The sequence below is a fragment of the Microcaecilia unicolor genome, chromosome 1, assembly GCF_901765095.1.
Source record: "Microcaecilia unicolor chromosome 1, aMicUni1.1, whole genome shotgun sequence".
Taxonomy (NCBI): Eukaryota; Metazoa; Chordata; class Amphibia; order Gymnophiona; family Siphonopidae; genus Microcaecilia; species Microcaecilia unicolor.
In genome coordinates, this window is record NC_044031.1 from 685,309,270 (window position 1) to 685,326,424 (window position 17,155).

The window sequence follows — 17,155 nt, forward strand, 5'->3', positions numbered from 1 at the left end:
AAGTGTCTTGCTTTTATGTTGTAAGTGGAGTGGAGGAATAGTTTAATGGTTAGTGCAGCAGCCTTACAACCTGGGGAGCTGGGTTTGATTCCCACTGTGGCTCCTTGTGACCTTGAGCAAGTCACTTAACCCTCAATTGCCCCAGGTTCAAAAGAAGTACTTGTAAATAATATGTAAACCTCTTTAATGTAAGGTGGTATATCAAGTCCCATTCCCTTTCCCCTTTCCTTAAGTGTAGTGGTTCAGAACATGTTATTGTGATGTCTTCAGGAACCACCATCTTGTCACCCATTGGTTGTAAAAGTGTGCTGTGGCATGCATTGTCCCTGTTCTTGCTTTTGTAGTGTTGAGGGGCTGACAATGTGGAGGCAAGGTTGATGCCTAGAGCTTTGAAAATGGTTTGATTTCCCCTAGTAGCCAAGAACAACAGTATTAGCTAGCTGGTTTTTTGATGTTATTTTCAGATAAAATCATAAAAAATAATTACTGAGGTCCTTCCTTTCCATTATGTCACTAAGGATCAGTCCAGACAACTGGATTATGTCCCCCATCAACCAGCAGGTGGAGACAGAGAGCACTCAAGCTGTGCTATATGTAGCCTTGTACATCTAGCTTGAGCCAGTATTCTGTATCTCCGGCAGATTGGTTAGTCATGCCTTTACAGCTTGACTGAGTTGATGAGCTCTGGAACTTCTTAGACTGGACTTGGGGTCAAGTAGCTTTTGTGCTAGGGTGTAAATCTGGTAGTCCAGGTTCCTCCCCTCTCCCTTCTCTACCACCTAGGCTGCTTACTGCCTTTATTCTCCTGCCTCTTGATTAAAAAAAATGTTATTACATTTCATTATTTAAATTTTAAGCTTCAGTGTATATTTAGGTAATTCCTATAATGCACAGATTGAAATGGGAGAGGGGAGGGGTTAAGGGTTTTTCTTCTTTTATTTGCCTTGTTCATATGCAGACCTTGGACAAAGAGGATAGTTGTTGATGCAAGTTATGTATTGCAATGTTTATGTAATTCAGTGTAGTTCTGCAAAGTATTTTTTGATGTTGGAAGGGGCTCAAACCTTAACATTGTCCATGAGTTATGCTCTCCACACTTCCCATAACTACACAAGAGTGTGGAAGACCCATTTGCAGTTCTGTAACTGTATTAATGGGTTTACAGTATGCCGCTAGCTCTTTCTGCATGCTGTGTGGTCATTTGTCTGCAGACACCTGGAGAGGCCTTTGTTGCTGCAATTCTTTGAGTAGACAATGTCCCACATAGTGCCACACCACTGGAGGCCTCTACTAATAACATCTTGAGTTGTTGGCCCACATGGTATAGAACAGGGTCAGGCAGCCAGAGTCCTCGAGAGCCACAATCAGTCACGTTTTCAAGATTTACTTGAGATTGATTTACATGTGCTGCTTCTATTGTATGCAAATAGATCTCATACATATTTATTGTGGAAATCTTGAAAACCCAACTGGGTTGTGGCCCTTGAGAGACGTGGTTACCCCTCCCCCCCCAGTATGGAACATCCGAAGAGGTATTTGCTTTCTATCTTAACATGAGTGGTAAAGTCCCCCCCCCCCCCTCCTCCACAACAGGTTGTAGCACACTCTTCAATGACTTCTAGATGACTCCCCAAGCTGTGGTACATCATGCTATAACATGAGTGGATGGCACCCTCTTGCTATAGCGTTGCCTTTGCTGTATTGCTAGCGTACACAAATTTATATTTGAATGCAGATTCCTTCCAGTTCTTTTTTTTTCGTATTTGAAGATATTAACACTTTATCTCCCCTTTCTTTTCTTTTCAGCAATGATGCCGTCGCCTGGGAAAATCCTAACATTTGAAGGCCTGAGGACCTAGTTACAACTGCTCCCTTCAATTCAAAAACGTGGGGAGGGGGGTGGGAGCAGGGCACCACCTTGGACCTGGAAGTGGCTGGTTGACTCTAAGATGTCCTTGAGCAGTGGAGCCTCTGGAGGGAAAGGAGTGGATGCAAATTCAGTTGAGACATATGATAGTGGGGATGAGTGGGATATTGGCGTTGGCAATCTGATCATTGACCTGGACGCAGATTTGGAAAAGGACCAGCAGAAACTCGAGATGTCAGGTTCCAAAGAAGTAGGGCTTTCTGCACCCAACGCTGTAGCTACATTGCCGGACAATATCAAATTCGTGACACCAGTACCAGGCCCACAGGGCAAAGAGGCCAAATCAAAGTCCAAAAGGAACAAGAGTAGCAAAGATGGTGGCAAGGCTGCTCAGACGACCTCTATGTTCTCTGCCAGCGAGGGGGGAAGTAGCAGCAAAAAAGAGGTGCAAGGACGCTCAGGTGAAGGTGCCAACTCAAGCGGGCTTGGAGCTGGCACCCCTAAGGGTTCAGAGAAGGGCACCAAGGCTGCTCGTAGCACTGCTGGTTCCAAGAAGGATAAGGAGGGTGGATCAACTAAAAGTAAGAAGGAGCGAATCGAGGTGGTGGGGGCTATTGCTGAGAAGGAGGCCAGTGTTCTTCAGCCTCTGGTCCTAGGGGTGAGGGTCGGACAGTATGATGGTGGACAGACCTCAGAAACGGCCACCCCAGAGCAGCTTGGGAGTATAGCCATAGACCCTGGTTCAATTCTGAATCCTTTAGGAATTAAGCCGGAGCCGGAGGAGCTAGAAAGTGAGTGCCGGACCATGAAGAAGATCAAGGTGGAGAAGGTAAGATGACGTTTGCCTACTGCTTTAATTTAAAGTGCAGATCAGCTTCAAATCTTTTTTTTTTTAATGGTTTCTTAACATTTAAAACCTGATTTATCTCATTTGCAATATGTTTCTCTTTATGTGAATAATGAAAATAAAGAAGAAAAAATACATAGGAAAAAAAATTGCCACATTTTGGAATTCTGTTCTCTTAAAATCAGAGTATATTATACCATCAGGAAGATAGCCAATTTGGAGTCGTCTTTTAGATCAGGGATCACAAACTCATCAAATGAAAGTCTTCTGGTATCGCTAGTGTGATTAGCCAGATATGAGCTCATTGTTTGCTGGGAGAAGCAAGTTGAGTACACCCATTGCTTTGTCCATTCCAGCACCCCATCTTTCTTTCGCTGGCTTTTCTACCCCTTCTCCTTTTATTCAGCTCTCACCACTGGCAGCAGATGGCAGAAATAGCTTGGGAATAGTAAAACTATTGCCATTGGTAGCCCTACCCTTTCATGCCCCTTGGGCATGTAATTCAGTTGCAGCCAAAAGCAGGTACTGCCAGAGGAGATATTGGAAAAACAGATAGTAGACAAACGACCAGGAAGCAAAACTACAGGTAGGAGGTGAGGCTGCCACAGTCTGGGACAGGGAGTGTTGTGGGTTTGTTGTCCCAGCTATGTTACTGCTGCCTTCTGTTGTCTGTTTTAACTAGATTGTAAACTCTACAGAGAGGGGATTCTCACCTATATATATATATATATATATATATATATATATATATATATATATATCTGTACAGCACTGCATACATTTTGGAGTGTTGTAGAAATGATTAACAGCAGGAGGCATTTTCTGAGCTAGAAGCTTGTGCATGTACTGGACTGACAGCACCTGCTTTCTCTCTAGTGACTGACATCACAGTCTCCAGCATGTGTTTATAGAGTGTATTTGTATGTAGCGGTGCCAGCTATGGGGTGAACCTGAAAGTGTGTGGGAGGGTGTCTGGTTCTGCATTAATGGGGACAAAGAGCGGGGAACTCTAGTACCTTTCGTGGCGTAGGTGCTGGCATTGGTCTGCACACCTCTGGCCTAGCTGCATCTTTCTGTGGAGCTGCTGTGCCTTGGAGATCTGCCCTATCCTGTTCTCTCTCTTTCTCTCAACCCCACCCCCCCCCTCCCTGTGGTTTCCCAAACCTCCACAGATGCTGCATGGTTAGATGTCTCAGTCATTTCATCAGCCTCAGCAGGGAATACCTCATTCCAGATGCAAGTACTGGTGGTTTTGTTCTTTACTGAGTGAGGGGGAGGAGAATTAAGGGCCTTGTCTGGCCTGTCCTCTAGCATCTGATCTACATGCTGACTTTATTCTAGCACAGACTGAACAGCTTAGTTTCGCTGGCTTCAGAAACATGCAAAGAGGGCAGCATAACGACTTGCAGGTGATGCCCAGCTGCAGTCCTTGGAGGCCAACAGTTGATTTTAACTCATATTTTGATAAGTGTATTTGTTTGTATGTTGTTTTGCTGGTAAAATCCCTTGGGTGCCAGTAACCATTTGATGTTTTTGGAGACCACTCGATTGGCAACACCTGAGAGATGGTGGGCAGGTCAGTTAATCAAAGTTGCTAATAAACCGGAAAGAGGGCTCTTTGTATCTTCTCAGAATTGGGACCAGTGCTAAGTTGCTAGATACCTTGGTGTGACCACACCTCCCTGTTAAGCCCCTGGTGGCAGCAGCTCTGGCAAAGCATGCCTCCTCTCGCCTTAGCACCACTCCTCTCTTCTCTCCTGTTGCGTCCATTAATAATGCCAAAAGGAACCTGGGCCCCACAGTTGTAGCAATGCTTCAAGCGCACGGTCTCACACAAGTTGTTCTGTCTCTGTCTCCTTCCCTTCACACAGTCCATCATTCTGTCCCTCTAGTGTTCATTATACCCTTGGATTGTTTTGGTGTTTGTGAGACTTCGTATGGTTTCCACCCATTACTGTTAATAAAACAAATTTTAAAAAAATTACATCATCCTCTGTTTCTGTTCCTTTCTCCATGCCACCTTTCTGAGCCGACAGTAGTCAAAAGCTACTCCAAGGTTATATCCACGCTCCCATTGTCTTGCTACCCCAGTTTTGTCATCTCCCACCACCTCACTTAAGCCCACAATGTACTCTCTAGAAAGGGATCCATAAGCAAGATGGCACTTGAGTGGAGTTGGCTTTAGGCAGGAACTGCTTGATGTGCAAAGGGGTTGCACACTCTGTTTTCCACTGGTCACTGCTGTGGCCTCAGGCTGTACAAGGAAATGTTCTTGTTCTATCTCCCATTTCTTCACTGCTGGAGGAGGGCCATGGCTGGCCCTCAGCAAGCCTGCTGAGCTAAGGCATCTGGTGGAATGAGTTCTACCACCAGTTCAGTGCCAGCCCCGCAAGCATTTTTAAAACTCATGGGCTGATGTGGCTGATTTTCAATGAGTTAGAAAAATGCTTGCTGTGGCTGAAACATGGTCAGCTGCACCTAGAGGTTTTCTGCTTTTTGCTGATCCCAAAATCTTGGTGCTGTAGGCTAACCCCTAATTATGCCTAAGGCAACATTGGTTGGCTTTCTACGTGCCTAACAGCAACCAGGGGTATAAATCTGCCATTGATATCCAGCATCTGCCTGGGACCCTGGCACTAAGCCCAGGTCTTGCCCTTGTCTCCTGTTTCACTATTGCATGCGTTTATGCTGGAATATGCATGACTGGCGCTACCAGAGCTCACTTATATTTGGCTATTCTGTGAGAATGTGCTCATTATGCCAAGACTGTGAAACCTGCTGCAGGAATTGGTGTGGCTTGACCTGCTTCTGACTGCTCTGTGAACATTTATTGGAGGAGAAGGGATCACCTGTAATTGTTGAGGGGAGAGGGGCACTAGTTGTCCTTCCTCTCTAATTTAGTTTTTGACAACTTTGCTGCAATGCACAGTCAATTGTCAATTAGTGTTAATTGTGATGGTGGCCTTACTGATATGGCCATGGTCCCATTGGGAGCTGAACTCAGACCACAGCTCATTTCACATGGGCTGGTGAATGGCTGTTAGCTCCTAATGACTTTCCTTACTGCTAGGCTGAATCAGCGACTCCCTGGAGGAATGGTTCTCCTTATCTGTATCCAGATGGATTGATTTCAGTGTGTGGTGGTGTTTTGTGGGGGGGGGGGGGGGGGGGGGGGCAGGGAGTGTTCATGATCAATCAGAGCTGCTCTATTCTGTGGTCATGTGCCTTCATTCACAAATATTAGGTTTTCCTCAGTTTTAATCATGCTCCCGCCTTCTGTATTTCTCAGCTAGGGTCCACAGGCCATGGATCTTTCTGGAACCTGGCATGGATGCCCTTGGGTCTGGCTGCTGAGCGTGACTATTGCATGCTGGCTGAGGGTTCCCCCTTCTGGGACTTTGAATGGTGTTGGTCTTTCAGAGAAAAATCCATGCAGTTTTCTCCAAAACATTTACAAAGGTTTTTGTGATAAATCTGTATGTTCCAGAAGACATCTTTTTACATCCTTATGTTTAGGGGAGCACAGTAGTTTGAATGTTAAGAGATAATGTGCAATATGAAGAAAGGAAACTGAGATGTAACAGGGTTTTACTTGAATGGCTGTTAAGGATAGATTTCCTCTTGCAGATGTCAAGTGGTTTGTGTTGAACCATTGAAAACATGACCAACATGACCAGGTGGAGCAGGAATGGGAAGGGGGAGAAAGAAGAGAATTAACAGTTATTACATTTACTACACTTGCACTTTTTGATAATGAGTTTGGGGCAAAGGGATTCTTCCTTTTTTCTGGTTTTTACCAGAATGGTGTGTGACTTTTTTTTAAAATTTTTTTTATTTATAACCATTTAAATTTTTACAAGCGATAAAACAACTTGATGGAAATACAGAGAAAGTAATATATAGGAACTAGTAAAAAAAGGCCAGTTTCTGGCAGAAATGAAACGGGCGATAGCAAGGTTTTGGGGCAGGGGGAGATGGGGTTTGCAGCCTCTAGACCCATGGTCAGTGACCCAGCTGTCCCCGAAGCCCCCTGCAGGCACGGGGAGATAGTGTTTGGAGCCTCACCACCCACCGTCAGCAAGGCAGCTGTCCCCCAACTCCCCGCAAGGCACCTGCACGCTCTGTGATGCTGTTTCCGTGGAGATGGTGCGTTTGTTTCCTGCAGTGTGGTCTGCCCTCGTCGTCATGATGTTGTGACGCGAGAGCGGGGCACACGACGCTTCATAGGTGATGCTGTTTCTGTGGGTAGATCGCGTTTGCAGCCTGGGCACCCAGCCCGGGAGATGGCGCGTTTCTTTCCTGGAGTGAGGTCCGCCCTTGTCATGACGTTGTGACGCGAGGGCGGGGCACACGATGCTTCACAGTTCTGACTTCCGGTTTCCAGGCATGGGCAAACAGGATATCTCTGGTGCCTCACAGTTCCGGTTTTGAGGCTTCATTTAGCATGTTGGGGTTGCGAATCATGTCCGGAAGGGGCATGGCTGAGGGCGGGTCCTGAGTGACAGTGAGTGGTGCATGAGTGAGAGTGAGTGTTGCTGACAGCCTAGCCTTCAGTGTTTCTCCTCCCACAGAGTGAGCTTCAGAATGTTCCAGGTGAGAATTATTATATAGGATTATTTCAATCAGGTAATTCTATTCTCTTCCTTAGACCACTAAATAGGGATAGTGAAACAAGATAAGGAGATCAATTAAACAGTAAACAGAAAAAAATGTGCTATTAACCTGATTATCCCCAGATATTACTCGTCTAATTCATTATTCCACATTGATCATCTGGTTGGCTTCTTCCAGGCTAATACGGTGTATAGTCAAATCATTTCATTGAAAAGCATACTTATTGTCTAGTATTAGTTAGAAATAATACATCTGATTACATTCTTTCTCTTTTAAAAACCAGAAGTTATTTAAAAATACATATACTTAAGTCTCTAATTCAAATTCCACTGATTAAAGTAATCCCAGTCTTCACAGGCTTCACTCCTTTTAAAGTAATAATTTGAGGAAATATTTCTAAGGAAAACTTTATTAGGAGTCATACCCGGAACTCTGGGAAAAACAATAATCTCGATATTAATCTATAATAATAATAATTTTATTATTCAAAATTTCTGGTCTATTATCATAACGACTTCTTGCTCATGTAGAATCATTTATTATATCAATTTTTTACTCTCAAAGGGTTCAGTTGAATTGTCCATTGAACTCTCTAATAAAATTATATCTGAAACAAAATTATTTACTGCCCCTGTTAGGTCCCGAACAGCTTTCCAGATGGTATTCAATGTAACCTCCACGGGAGTCAAAAACTCCAAGTTGATTTCTCATAGGTGTTTAGGAGTGGTTCCGCCGATTCGGGTTCTGCTGTAAACATCCTCCGTTTCAGCATATACCTCTAGCTCACTCCTCCACTCCTTTGGACATGGTGGTTGAGTAATTCGGGAACGATGGAGTTGTTTTTTCCAGGTCCAAGAGCGTCGATGCTCCTTCGCCGGCGCTAATCAAAGGAGTCGCCAACCCTTTCATCTGTGGGTAGTTCGTTGCGCAGCGGTCCCGCACTTGCTGCTCAGGGGATAAAACGCTGGCCATTGGCAGCTGACCGCCGGTTGTCCCCTTCTCAGTTAAGGTAACTGCAATTGCAGAGAGGAAATTTACGTAAAAAAGACGAAACTTCAGAGGGCAGCTGGGCCCAACGGCATACGAACTTCAGGTCACCATCTTACCACTCTCCCAGTTTGGGACACTCTTTGTCTGGTTTTTTCTCAGAGGCCTGTCTGATATGGGTAACCCTTCAGCATAGCCCTCTAAGTCATTGAAACACACAAGCCTCTCCACCTCTACGAGGGTGTGTGTGTGTGACGTTTTTAATGTGCCAGAATTAGGGTGTATGTTTAAAAAAAAAACCAAAACAACCCCCTCCCCCTTCTCAAATGTTTGACATGAAAACAAATAACAAGAAATTCTGAAAATCTGATTACAGAATATAGGACATGTGGTATAGTGAAACATTTGTATACCTGATTCTAGTCTAGCGAAAGCCCTGTCCGAGTCTCTTTGCTGTAACCCCCCCCACTTCTCTTCTTGTGCTCTGGGGGACACAGGAGCTTGATGGGCACAGAGTCGGTGTGCTCGGATGTATTTCAGGGATAGCGGCAACCTATGATGTGTTGTGTAAAATGGCTGTATGTGCCGACGTGCTTCGGTTGCGCTGTGAAATATAACCTGCCAGTGCTGAAGCCCTTGCTCTACAGCCTCATTTCCAAGGCACCTGTTCCAGTGGGTGGAAATCTCATTTTATGTATCTGTGTACGTGTCTGTGCCCTTTTCTCCTCCCTCTCGTTAAGAGCTGCTTACATGAAAAGCCCCTTGACGTGCCTTTGATGGTCCCTGCAGCAGTAAAAGTGATAGTGGCTGCTGGAGAGATTGCACACCCGTTTATGTAAGAATACATAGTAGGGGGTGGGAGCCACATTCTTCTGTGCGCAGACTGTTTTCTTATAACTGGAGTGACTCCCACGGGTGAGGACTTGCTGAGGCATAGAAAAAATAATGTTTTATGGGAGCAGTGTGTTCTTGTAAGTGTTGGGGGAGGGAAGGGAAGCTATTGATAGTGGACCCCCCACTCACTATACATGCCTATAGCCTCTGAGCAGCTGCTGCTTTCCATTGTAGACCTGGTGTGCAGTAGATGTGCCAGTCTGTCTCGCTCCGATGAGGAAGAGGGAAAAGGAGGAGTTTGTGTTATACAATTAGGGAGGAAAAAAAACCCAGTTGCTACTGTCTCCTCGTTTGGATTTCTATAATGTTATTGTGAGAGTAGCTTTTCATCTGGACCTACTTGGAAAATGCTGTGGCTTTGTAGGACACAATATGTCTGTTTCTTCTCAGCCAAGGAGAGGTAATGAGAGTTGACTAGAGCCAGCCAAGGCTGTGTGTAGGCTTTTGTGGGTATATCTTCATCAGCATTGGTTGCCCCATACTGTGTGGGCTGTTTAATGGCAAGTAACCTAGATACTATATCAGGGAGGAAGTAGGAGAGCTTTTTTTCACATGGAGTTAAGTAGAAATTTGTTTTTCTAGGAAATTTTCTAAATGACACAGTTGTAAAAAACAAACAAACCTTTAAACACTTTATATCCTTTGTTTAAAGATAACTTGAAACAAATTGGTAAAGCATGCAGAGAGCATGGCAACCCGTATGCATGTTTCCTGCTTTCATATGTTTTGTTTTTGTTGCCTCTGTGTGTGTGTGTTTGGCTTGGAGGGGAGGAGGTGAGGCAGGTTGAATAGAGTGATGACCTGGAAAGAATAATAAAATAAACCCATGTGTGATGATGGTTAGTGTGTGTAGATGTGTTTCCCTACAGAATCAAAATTGCAAACAACCAACAAGTAGGGAGGGGATGTAGGCCAGCCAAATCAATTATGTAATCCAGAGGTTGGTTACAAATTTATTGAGCAGATATCAATGCAAATGCAGACTCGACATAGAACCATGTTTCGGCAACAAATTACCTGCTTCAGGAGTCGAAATATCTGATGTTGGATATGTGCATCATATATAAACACGATAAGGTTTTAAGAACAAAAGCTTTACTTTCTGATGAGCAAAACCGCTATCACAAAGTACACGTTGCAAAGCGTGGGAAAATATATATCTAGTAACCATACTCAATTTGAAATAAAATGAGCATAGACCATTCATCCAGCACAACAATATATATGGGGTCTAGTTACCATTGACTGTAATAATTCACTGACAGACTCCTTGTTCTAGTTTTTAAATTTTTAAATAGGGGAAAGGACATCAGAACCTACTGTAGATAATCCATTTCTTCCATATTTGCCAATTTTTATGGTTCTATTTTATTCAACAGTCCAAAAAAACAAACAAACTCCTGCTGTTTTAATTATTCCCATAATAAATTAAACCCCATAATTTCTTATTTGTGCTGTCTGTCTTGAATAGTCTGTAAGCTCAGTTGAGCAGGGATACTCTTATGGGATTGTGTATGGCATTGCATATTGAGTAGTGCTACAGAAATAAGTAGTAGTAATTGGAGAGTCATGGGGTAGGAGGTAGTGTCCTTATTGTGGATTAAAAACTGGTTAAAAGATAGAAAACATAGAGTAGGGTTAAATGGTCAGTATTCTCAATGGAGAAGGGTAGATAGTGGGTTCCTCAGGGGTCTGTGCTGGGACTGTTGCTTTTTAACATATTTATAAATGATCTACAGATGGGAGTAACTAGTGGGGTAAATTAAATTTGCTGACAACACAAATTTATTCAAAGTGGTTAAATCGTGAGAGGATTGTGAAAAATTAGAAGAGGACCTTACAAGACTGGGAGACTGGGTGTCTAAATGGCAAAAGACGTTTAATGTGAGCAAGTGCAAAGTGATGCATGTGGGGAAAGAGGAACCCGAACTATAGCTACGTAATGGAAGGTTCCATATTAGGAATCACCGACCAAGAAAAGGATCTCTGCGTCGTTGTCGATGATACGTTGAAATCCTCTGCTCAGTGTGCTGCGGTGGCTAAGAAAGCAAATACAGTGTTAGGTGGTATTAGGAAAGGTGTGGAAAACAAAAGTGAGGACATTATAATGCCTTTGTATCGGTCCATGGTGCGACTGCACCTCGAATATTGTGTTCAGTTCTAGTCGCCGCATCTCAAAAAAGATATAGTGGAATTAGAAAAGGTACAGAGAAGGGTGATGAAAATGATAAAGGGGATGGGATGACTTCCCTATGAGGAAAGGCTGAAGCGTCTAGGGCTCTTCAGCTTGGAGAAAAGACAGCTGAGGGGAGATATGATAGAGATCTAGAAAATGAGTGCAATGGAACAGGTAAACATGAATTGTTTGTTTACTCTTTCCAAAAATGCTAGGACTAGGGGGCACGTGATGGAGCTACAAAGTATTAAATGTAATACGAATCAGAGAAAATATTTCTTCACTCAATGTGTAATTAAACTTAGTTTAACGGGGTTTAAAAAGAGTCTGGATGGCTTCCTAAAGGAAAAGTCCATAGACCATTATTAAATTGACAGGGAAAATCCACTGCTTATTTCTGGGATAAGCAGCATAAAATGTATTGAGTTTTCTGGGATCTTGCCAGGTATTTGTGACCTGGATTGGCCACTGTTGGAAACAGGATGCTGGGCTTGATGGACCTTTGGTCTGTCCCAGTGTGGCAGTACTTATGTACTTAGTATTTCATTTTCTTCATTGTGAATTATACTGTGAAACCTAATGACTGAACTGTTTGTTTATTTTATTTAGATTTTGCTCACACCTTTTTCAGTAGTAGCTCAAGGTGAGTTACATTCAGGTACACTGGATATTTCGCTGTCCCAGGAGGGCTCACAATCCTAAGTTTGTACCTGAGGCAATGGCGGGTTAAGTGACTTGCCCAAGATCACAAGGAGCACTTGATTAGGTGAAACAGGTCCCATTGGGTCCTTGAAGATAAGTGCATGTCTGTGATGAAAATTATATAAATAAATTATAAATAATTATGTATGAAAACTTATTTTGATAAGATATATGGGTATTAAACATGTGAATAAGGGATTAACAATCAAAAACCACCTCAAAAAGGTAGGCTTTTAGCCTGGATTTGAATAGGGCCTGAGACAAAATATGACATACTGACTGTCTATTCTAGGCATTTGGCACAACAAGATGGAAAGAACGGAATCTAGAGTTGGCAGTGAAAGAGAAGAAAGATAAGAGCAACTTTCCTAAAGAATGGAGCTCCCAGAGAGGGCTATGGGGGGAGAGAAGAGGAAAGATACTGAGGAGCTGCAGAATGAATACACTTGTAGTCAGTAACAGGAGTTTCAACTGTCTACAGAAATGGATAGGGAGGCAGTGGAGCAACTTAAGGGGTTATGTGAGTGTAGCGATATTGGCAGAAGATAAATCATGCAGCAGACTTTTGAATAGATTGAAAGGGAGAGACAAGTCCATAAACCACTACTAAACGGACTTGGAAAACTCCAAAATTCCAGGAATAACATGTATAGAATGTTTGTATGTTTGGGAAGCTTGCCAGGTGCCCTTGGCCTGGATTGGCCGCTGTCATGGACAGGATGCTGGGCTCGATGGACCCTTGGTCTTTTCCCAGTATGGGCATTACTTATGTACTTATGTACTTATGAGATACGTTTAATGGGAAACCTGTAAGGAGGAGGTTGCTGTAGTCTAAACGGGAGTTGAGATTGTGGATAAGGGTTTTTTGGTAGCGTGTTCAGAAAGGTAGGTGATTTTATAAAGAGAAACAATGGGGCCAATGCTCAAAGCTTATCATGCTAGCAACGTCTGATTTAAATTGGTTTTAGCTAATCTAGTGATCACATTATTCATCGTCTAATGCACAAAGGGGTTCTCCGTGGTTTTTACCATTTGGGATTGCAGCTAACATTAATCCTATTTAAATGTATTACAAAAAGCACATTAGTATTAAAATGAGCATTCCGAGTGATGCACAGAAAGGACTGCCTACCTTTTAACGTGCGGAATTTTCCTTCAGGTCTGGAGTTGTTCTTGTATGAGGGAGACTTCTGGGAGGAGCAGTTTGCTTGCATTTTTCAATAGCAAAACTTGTCAGAGAGCAGAAAACAGCTTAGAGGGGCAGAGAAACAACTGGAGGAGATTTTTTTCAATAGCAGTGTGTGGGAGAGCAGAGAAGAGCTTAGGGGTGGAGAAAAAAGTAGACAGCCAGTGTGCTGGGAAAAGCCCCTGTGATGTCAGCTGTGGGGGGGGGGGGGGGGGGAGGTGGTGAAATAAGCAGACAGTCAATTTCCTGGGGGAAGGCCCTGTGATGTTGACTCTGTCTGATGTCAGCTGGGGGAGGCAGAGAAACATGCAGATAGCCAATCAGCTGAGGAAAGCCCCTATGATGTCAGCTGGGGGGGGGGGCTTTCAGTAAGGAGGAGATTCCCAAGCGAAATCATTGGGGGCAGAGGGAAGGCAAGTAAGCTGCAGGAGGAAGGTGAAGCCAGCACCAGAACACTGCAAGGGAAAGGAGTCAGGGGTACAGTGCAGCCAGCAAGTACTGCAGGGGAAAGGAAAGCCCAAGCACATGTGCAGAACAGGGATACTTACTGAGAGACTGCTCTGCACATGTGCTAGACGCTTTCCCTACTGCATTGCTTGATGAAATTGCATGCAGCTCATTTGCGTGCAATTTCCTTTGAGCATTGCTTACTATTTCCAAATCAGTAAGTTCTACCGAGGATCTAAACGCACGCGGTTTTTAACGGGGACTTTGTGCAATGGACCCAATAGGTTTAAGCAGTCTGTTGGATATGTGCAGAGAGGAGTCAAAGATATATCCCCAAGATTATGAGCTGAGGATACAGGAAGGATGATAGTTCTATCTATAGAAACAGAAAATGGGAGAAAAACATGTATGAATCACTATTTAGCCTAGCAGGAAAAGGGATGTAACAGAAGGGAAGACGGTGGTGGGGAGTGCATTCAGAGCATGTCTAGTGGAATTATTCTGACCCTTCTGCACATTTGTGTGTTTGCATGCATATGTGTGTGAATATGTATATGTTGTACACCTATGCATGTATCTCTGTTTTGTTTGGGTGTGTATCTGTGTTGGCTCTTTTTGTCTCTGACTGGGAGAGGAGATGAAAAGTGAGGGCAGTTTGAAATATGATATTCGATAACAATGTTACATAGTATCAATGTTTATATGCTAAGAACATAAGCGTTGCCATACTGAGACAGACCAAAGGTCCGTCAGGCCCAGCATCCTGTTTCCACCAGTGGCCAATCCAGGTCACAAGTACCTGGCAAGATCCCAAAAGAGTATAATACATTTTATACTGCTTATCCTAGAAATAATCAGTGGATTTTCCCCAAGTCCATCTTAATAATGGCTTATGGACTTTTCTTTTAGGAAATTATCAAAACCTTTTTTAAACCCCACTAAGCTAACTGCTTTTACCGCATTCTCTGGCAACGAATTCCAGAGTTTAATTACATGTTGAGCGAAGAAATATTTTCTCTGATTTGTTTTAAATTTACTACTTTGTAGCTTCATTGCGGTCACCTTAGTCCTAGTATTTTTGAAAAGAGTAAGCAAGTGATTCATGTCTATCCGTTCCACTCCACTCATAATTATATAGACCTCTAAGCTGAAGAGGCCTAGCCGCTTTATCCTTTCCTCATAGGGAAGTTGTCCCATTCCCTTTATCATTTTTGTCACCCTTCTCTGTACCTTTTCTAATTTTGCTGTATCAGTTTTGAGATACAGTGACCAAAATTGCACACAGTATTCGAGGTGCGGTTGCACCATAGAGCGATACAAAGGCATTATAACGTCCTCATTTTTATTTTTCATTCCTTTCCTAATAATGCCTAACATTCTATTCGCTTTCTTAGCTGCTGCTGAATACTGAGCAGAGGGTTTCAACATATTAACGACGGCCCCTAGATCCTTTTCCCCGTGGTGATTCCTAATGTGGAACTTGTATCCCGTAGCTGTAGTTCAGGTTCCTCTTTCCCACATGCATCACTTTGCACTTGCCCACATTAAACGTCGTCTGCCACTTGAATGCCCAGTGCAGTTGTTGGAAATGCCTCTCCCATATAAATGCATTGGGATGTTTATTTTTGGGGGGGAGGGGGTTGGAGGGGGTTGTCTCTGCAACTCCGTCTGGTCAGGTCCCTTTTTAGAATCTTTCACCAGGTGAACATTTTTTTTCAATCCCTTGATGTACAGTTTCTTTCCGATGTTCCATTGTGCTGGAAAGAGAAAAAGGAAGGAGACTTCCTTGTCATCAAGCAGATGAAGCCATTACGTATGGGTTATGTCCATCAACCAGCAGGGGAGATAGAGAGCACTCAAACTTTCACAGTGCCCTCTTGGCCAGCTAGCTCCACTGCCTCTTCAGTATTCTCTATCTCCCCTAGCAGGGTGGCTGCAGCTTGTTCGAGCTCCAGAAAAATCTGCCGGGAGGTGGTTCTTGGCTTGCCAGTTGTTAACCTGGGTGTTGGAGGCTATAGCAGCCTCACTTTAAAGGCACATAGGTTAGCCCTTTCCCTGCCTTACCCATACCTCTGTGGATGTGGACATATTGCCTTGCTTTCCCTGTCCTTACCCACCAACAGTGGATGCAGGCATATAGGTTCGCCCTTTCCCTGCCTTTCCCACTCATCTGAGCCTCCGGAGTCTTCAATACCTCTGCTTTCCTCACAGCTTAAAAAAAAAAAAAAGTTGCGTCGCGTTTTTAAACGCAGAGACGCTGGAACAGAGGTTTTTTGACCTGATTTTCAGCAGGATCGTAGTTGTACACTAGATCCTTTGAGGTAAGAGTGTTTTCCAACTCCTCCGGGGTGGGCCCGCGATCGGGGCGATTTTGGCGCGAAACCGCCATCTTGGATTTTACCACCGTTTTTCGGCGATGGCTGCAGACAATGTAAAGCACTGTTCCACTTGTGGCAAGCACAAATCAGCAGCAGGGCTCTGTAAATCGTGCTGTACTGGCGTAGGAGCCGGCCCGAGCATGGCGAGCGATGTTTCTTCCCGCTCTGAGCTGGCAGTGGACGCCATTTTGCTTACACCACACGGCGCGGCCTCCGTGGACACGGAGAGACCTGAGCCGGGTGGGGCACCTCGAGATGAGGTTATTTCAGGAGTGGCTAGCACCGGGCAGGATTTGGGTGCCCAGAGTGAGATTTTCTCCCCGGATTTTGTGCTTTTGCTGCATAAAGCATACATGATGAAAAGAGCCCTTCCTCAAGGGTCGCCTGAGGCTCCTCTGATTGCCCCCCCCCGATGGATTCTGGCCTGGGACTGCCCAGTGAGTCTTTTTTCCCGGATGCTTGGCCTAAAGATAAGCGCAGAAGGGTTAATTCCCCTTCAGATTGTGGTGCACCTTTTTCCCCCCCGTGGTCGGGGTGTGAGGATTCGGAGAACTCTGACAGACGTTCTTGGTCTGAGGAACCAGAGTCAGGTGCGGATTTACCACAGGATCTGGATGATCCCTCCGCGGTGAGGATTTTCCACCGTGATGAGCTGCCAGCGCTTATTTCAGATACCCTGCAGGCCCTCTCGATTGAAGATCCTGACAGTGGCATGGCCTCCTCGGGTAATCCCAGGATGGCTAGTACCAAGAAAACCGCTCGGGCCTTCCCTTTGCATGACTCCATCCTAGAGCTTGTTTCGGCTCAGTGGGCTGACCCCGAGGGACCTTTGAGAGTTTCCAGGGCTATGGGGCAGTTATACCCTCTGCGTGAGGGACATATGGCTCGTTTTCAAATGCCTACAGTGGATGCCCTAGTCACTGCGGTGACAAAGAGAACTACCCTCCCAGTTGAAGGAGGTGTTGCCCTGAAGGATGTTCAAGACCGTAGGCTGGAAACAGCATTGAAACGGTCCTTTGAAATTGCAGGTCTCACTGTTCGGGCGTCTACATGCAGC

The 17,155-nt window shown here is 44.4% G+C and overlaps 1 protein-coding gene across 1 annotated transcript in view; it reads left to right on the plus strand.

The window, feature by feature from the left end:
* Positions 1–17,155, plus strand: part of ZNF609 (zinc finger protein 609) — a 431,776-nt gene that overhangs the window by 98,733 nt on the left and 315,888 nt on the right. Inside the window, exon 2 of the mRNA XM_030188106.1 lies at positions 1,807–2,696. Coding sequence (XP_030043966.1) covers positions 1,950–2,696 — 747 coding nt within the window. The 5' untranslated portion in view covers positions 1,807–1,949. The remainder of the gene's footprint in view (positions 1–1,806; positions 2,697–17,155) is intronic.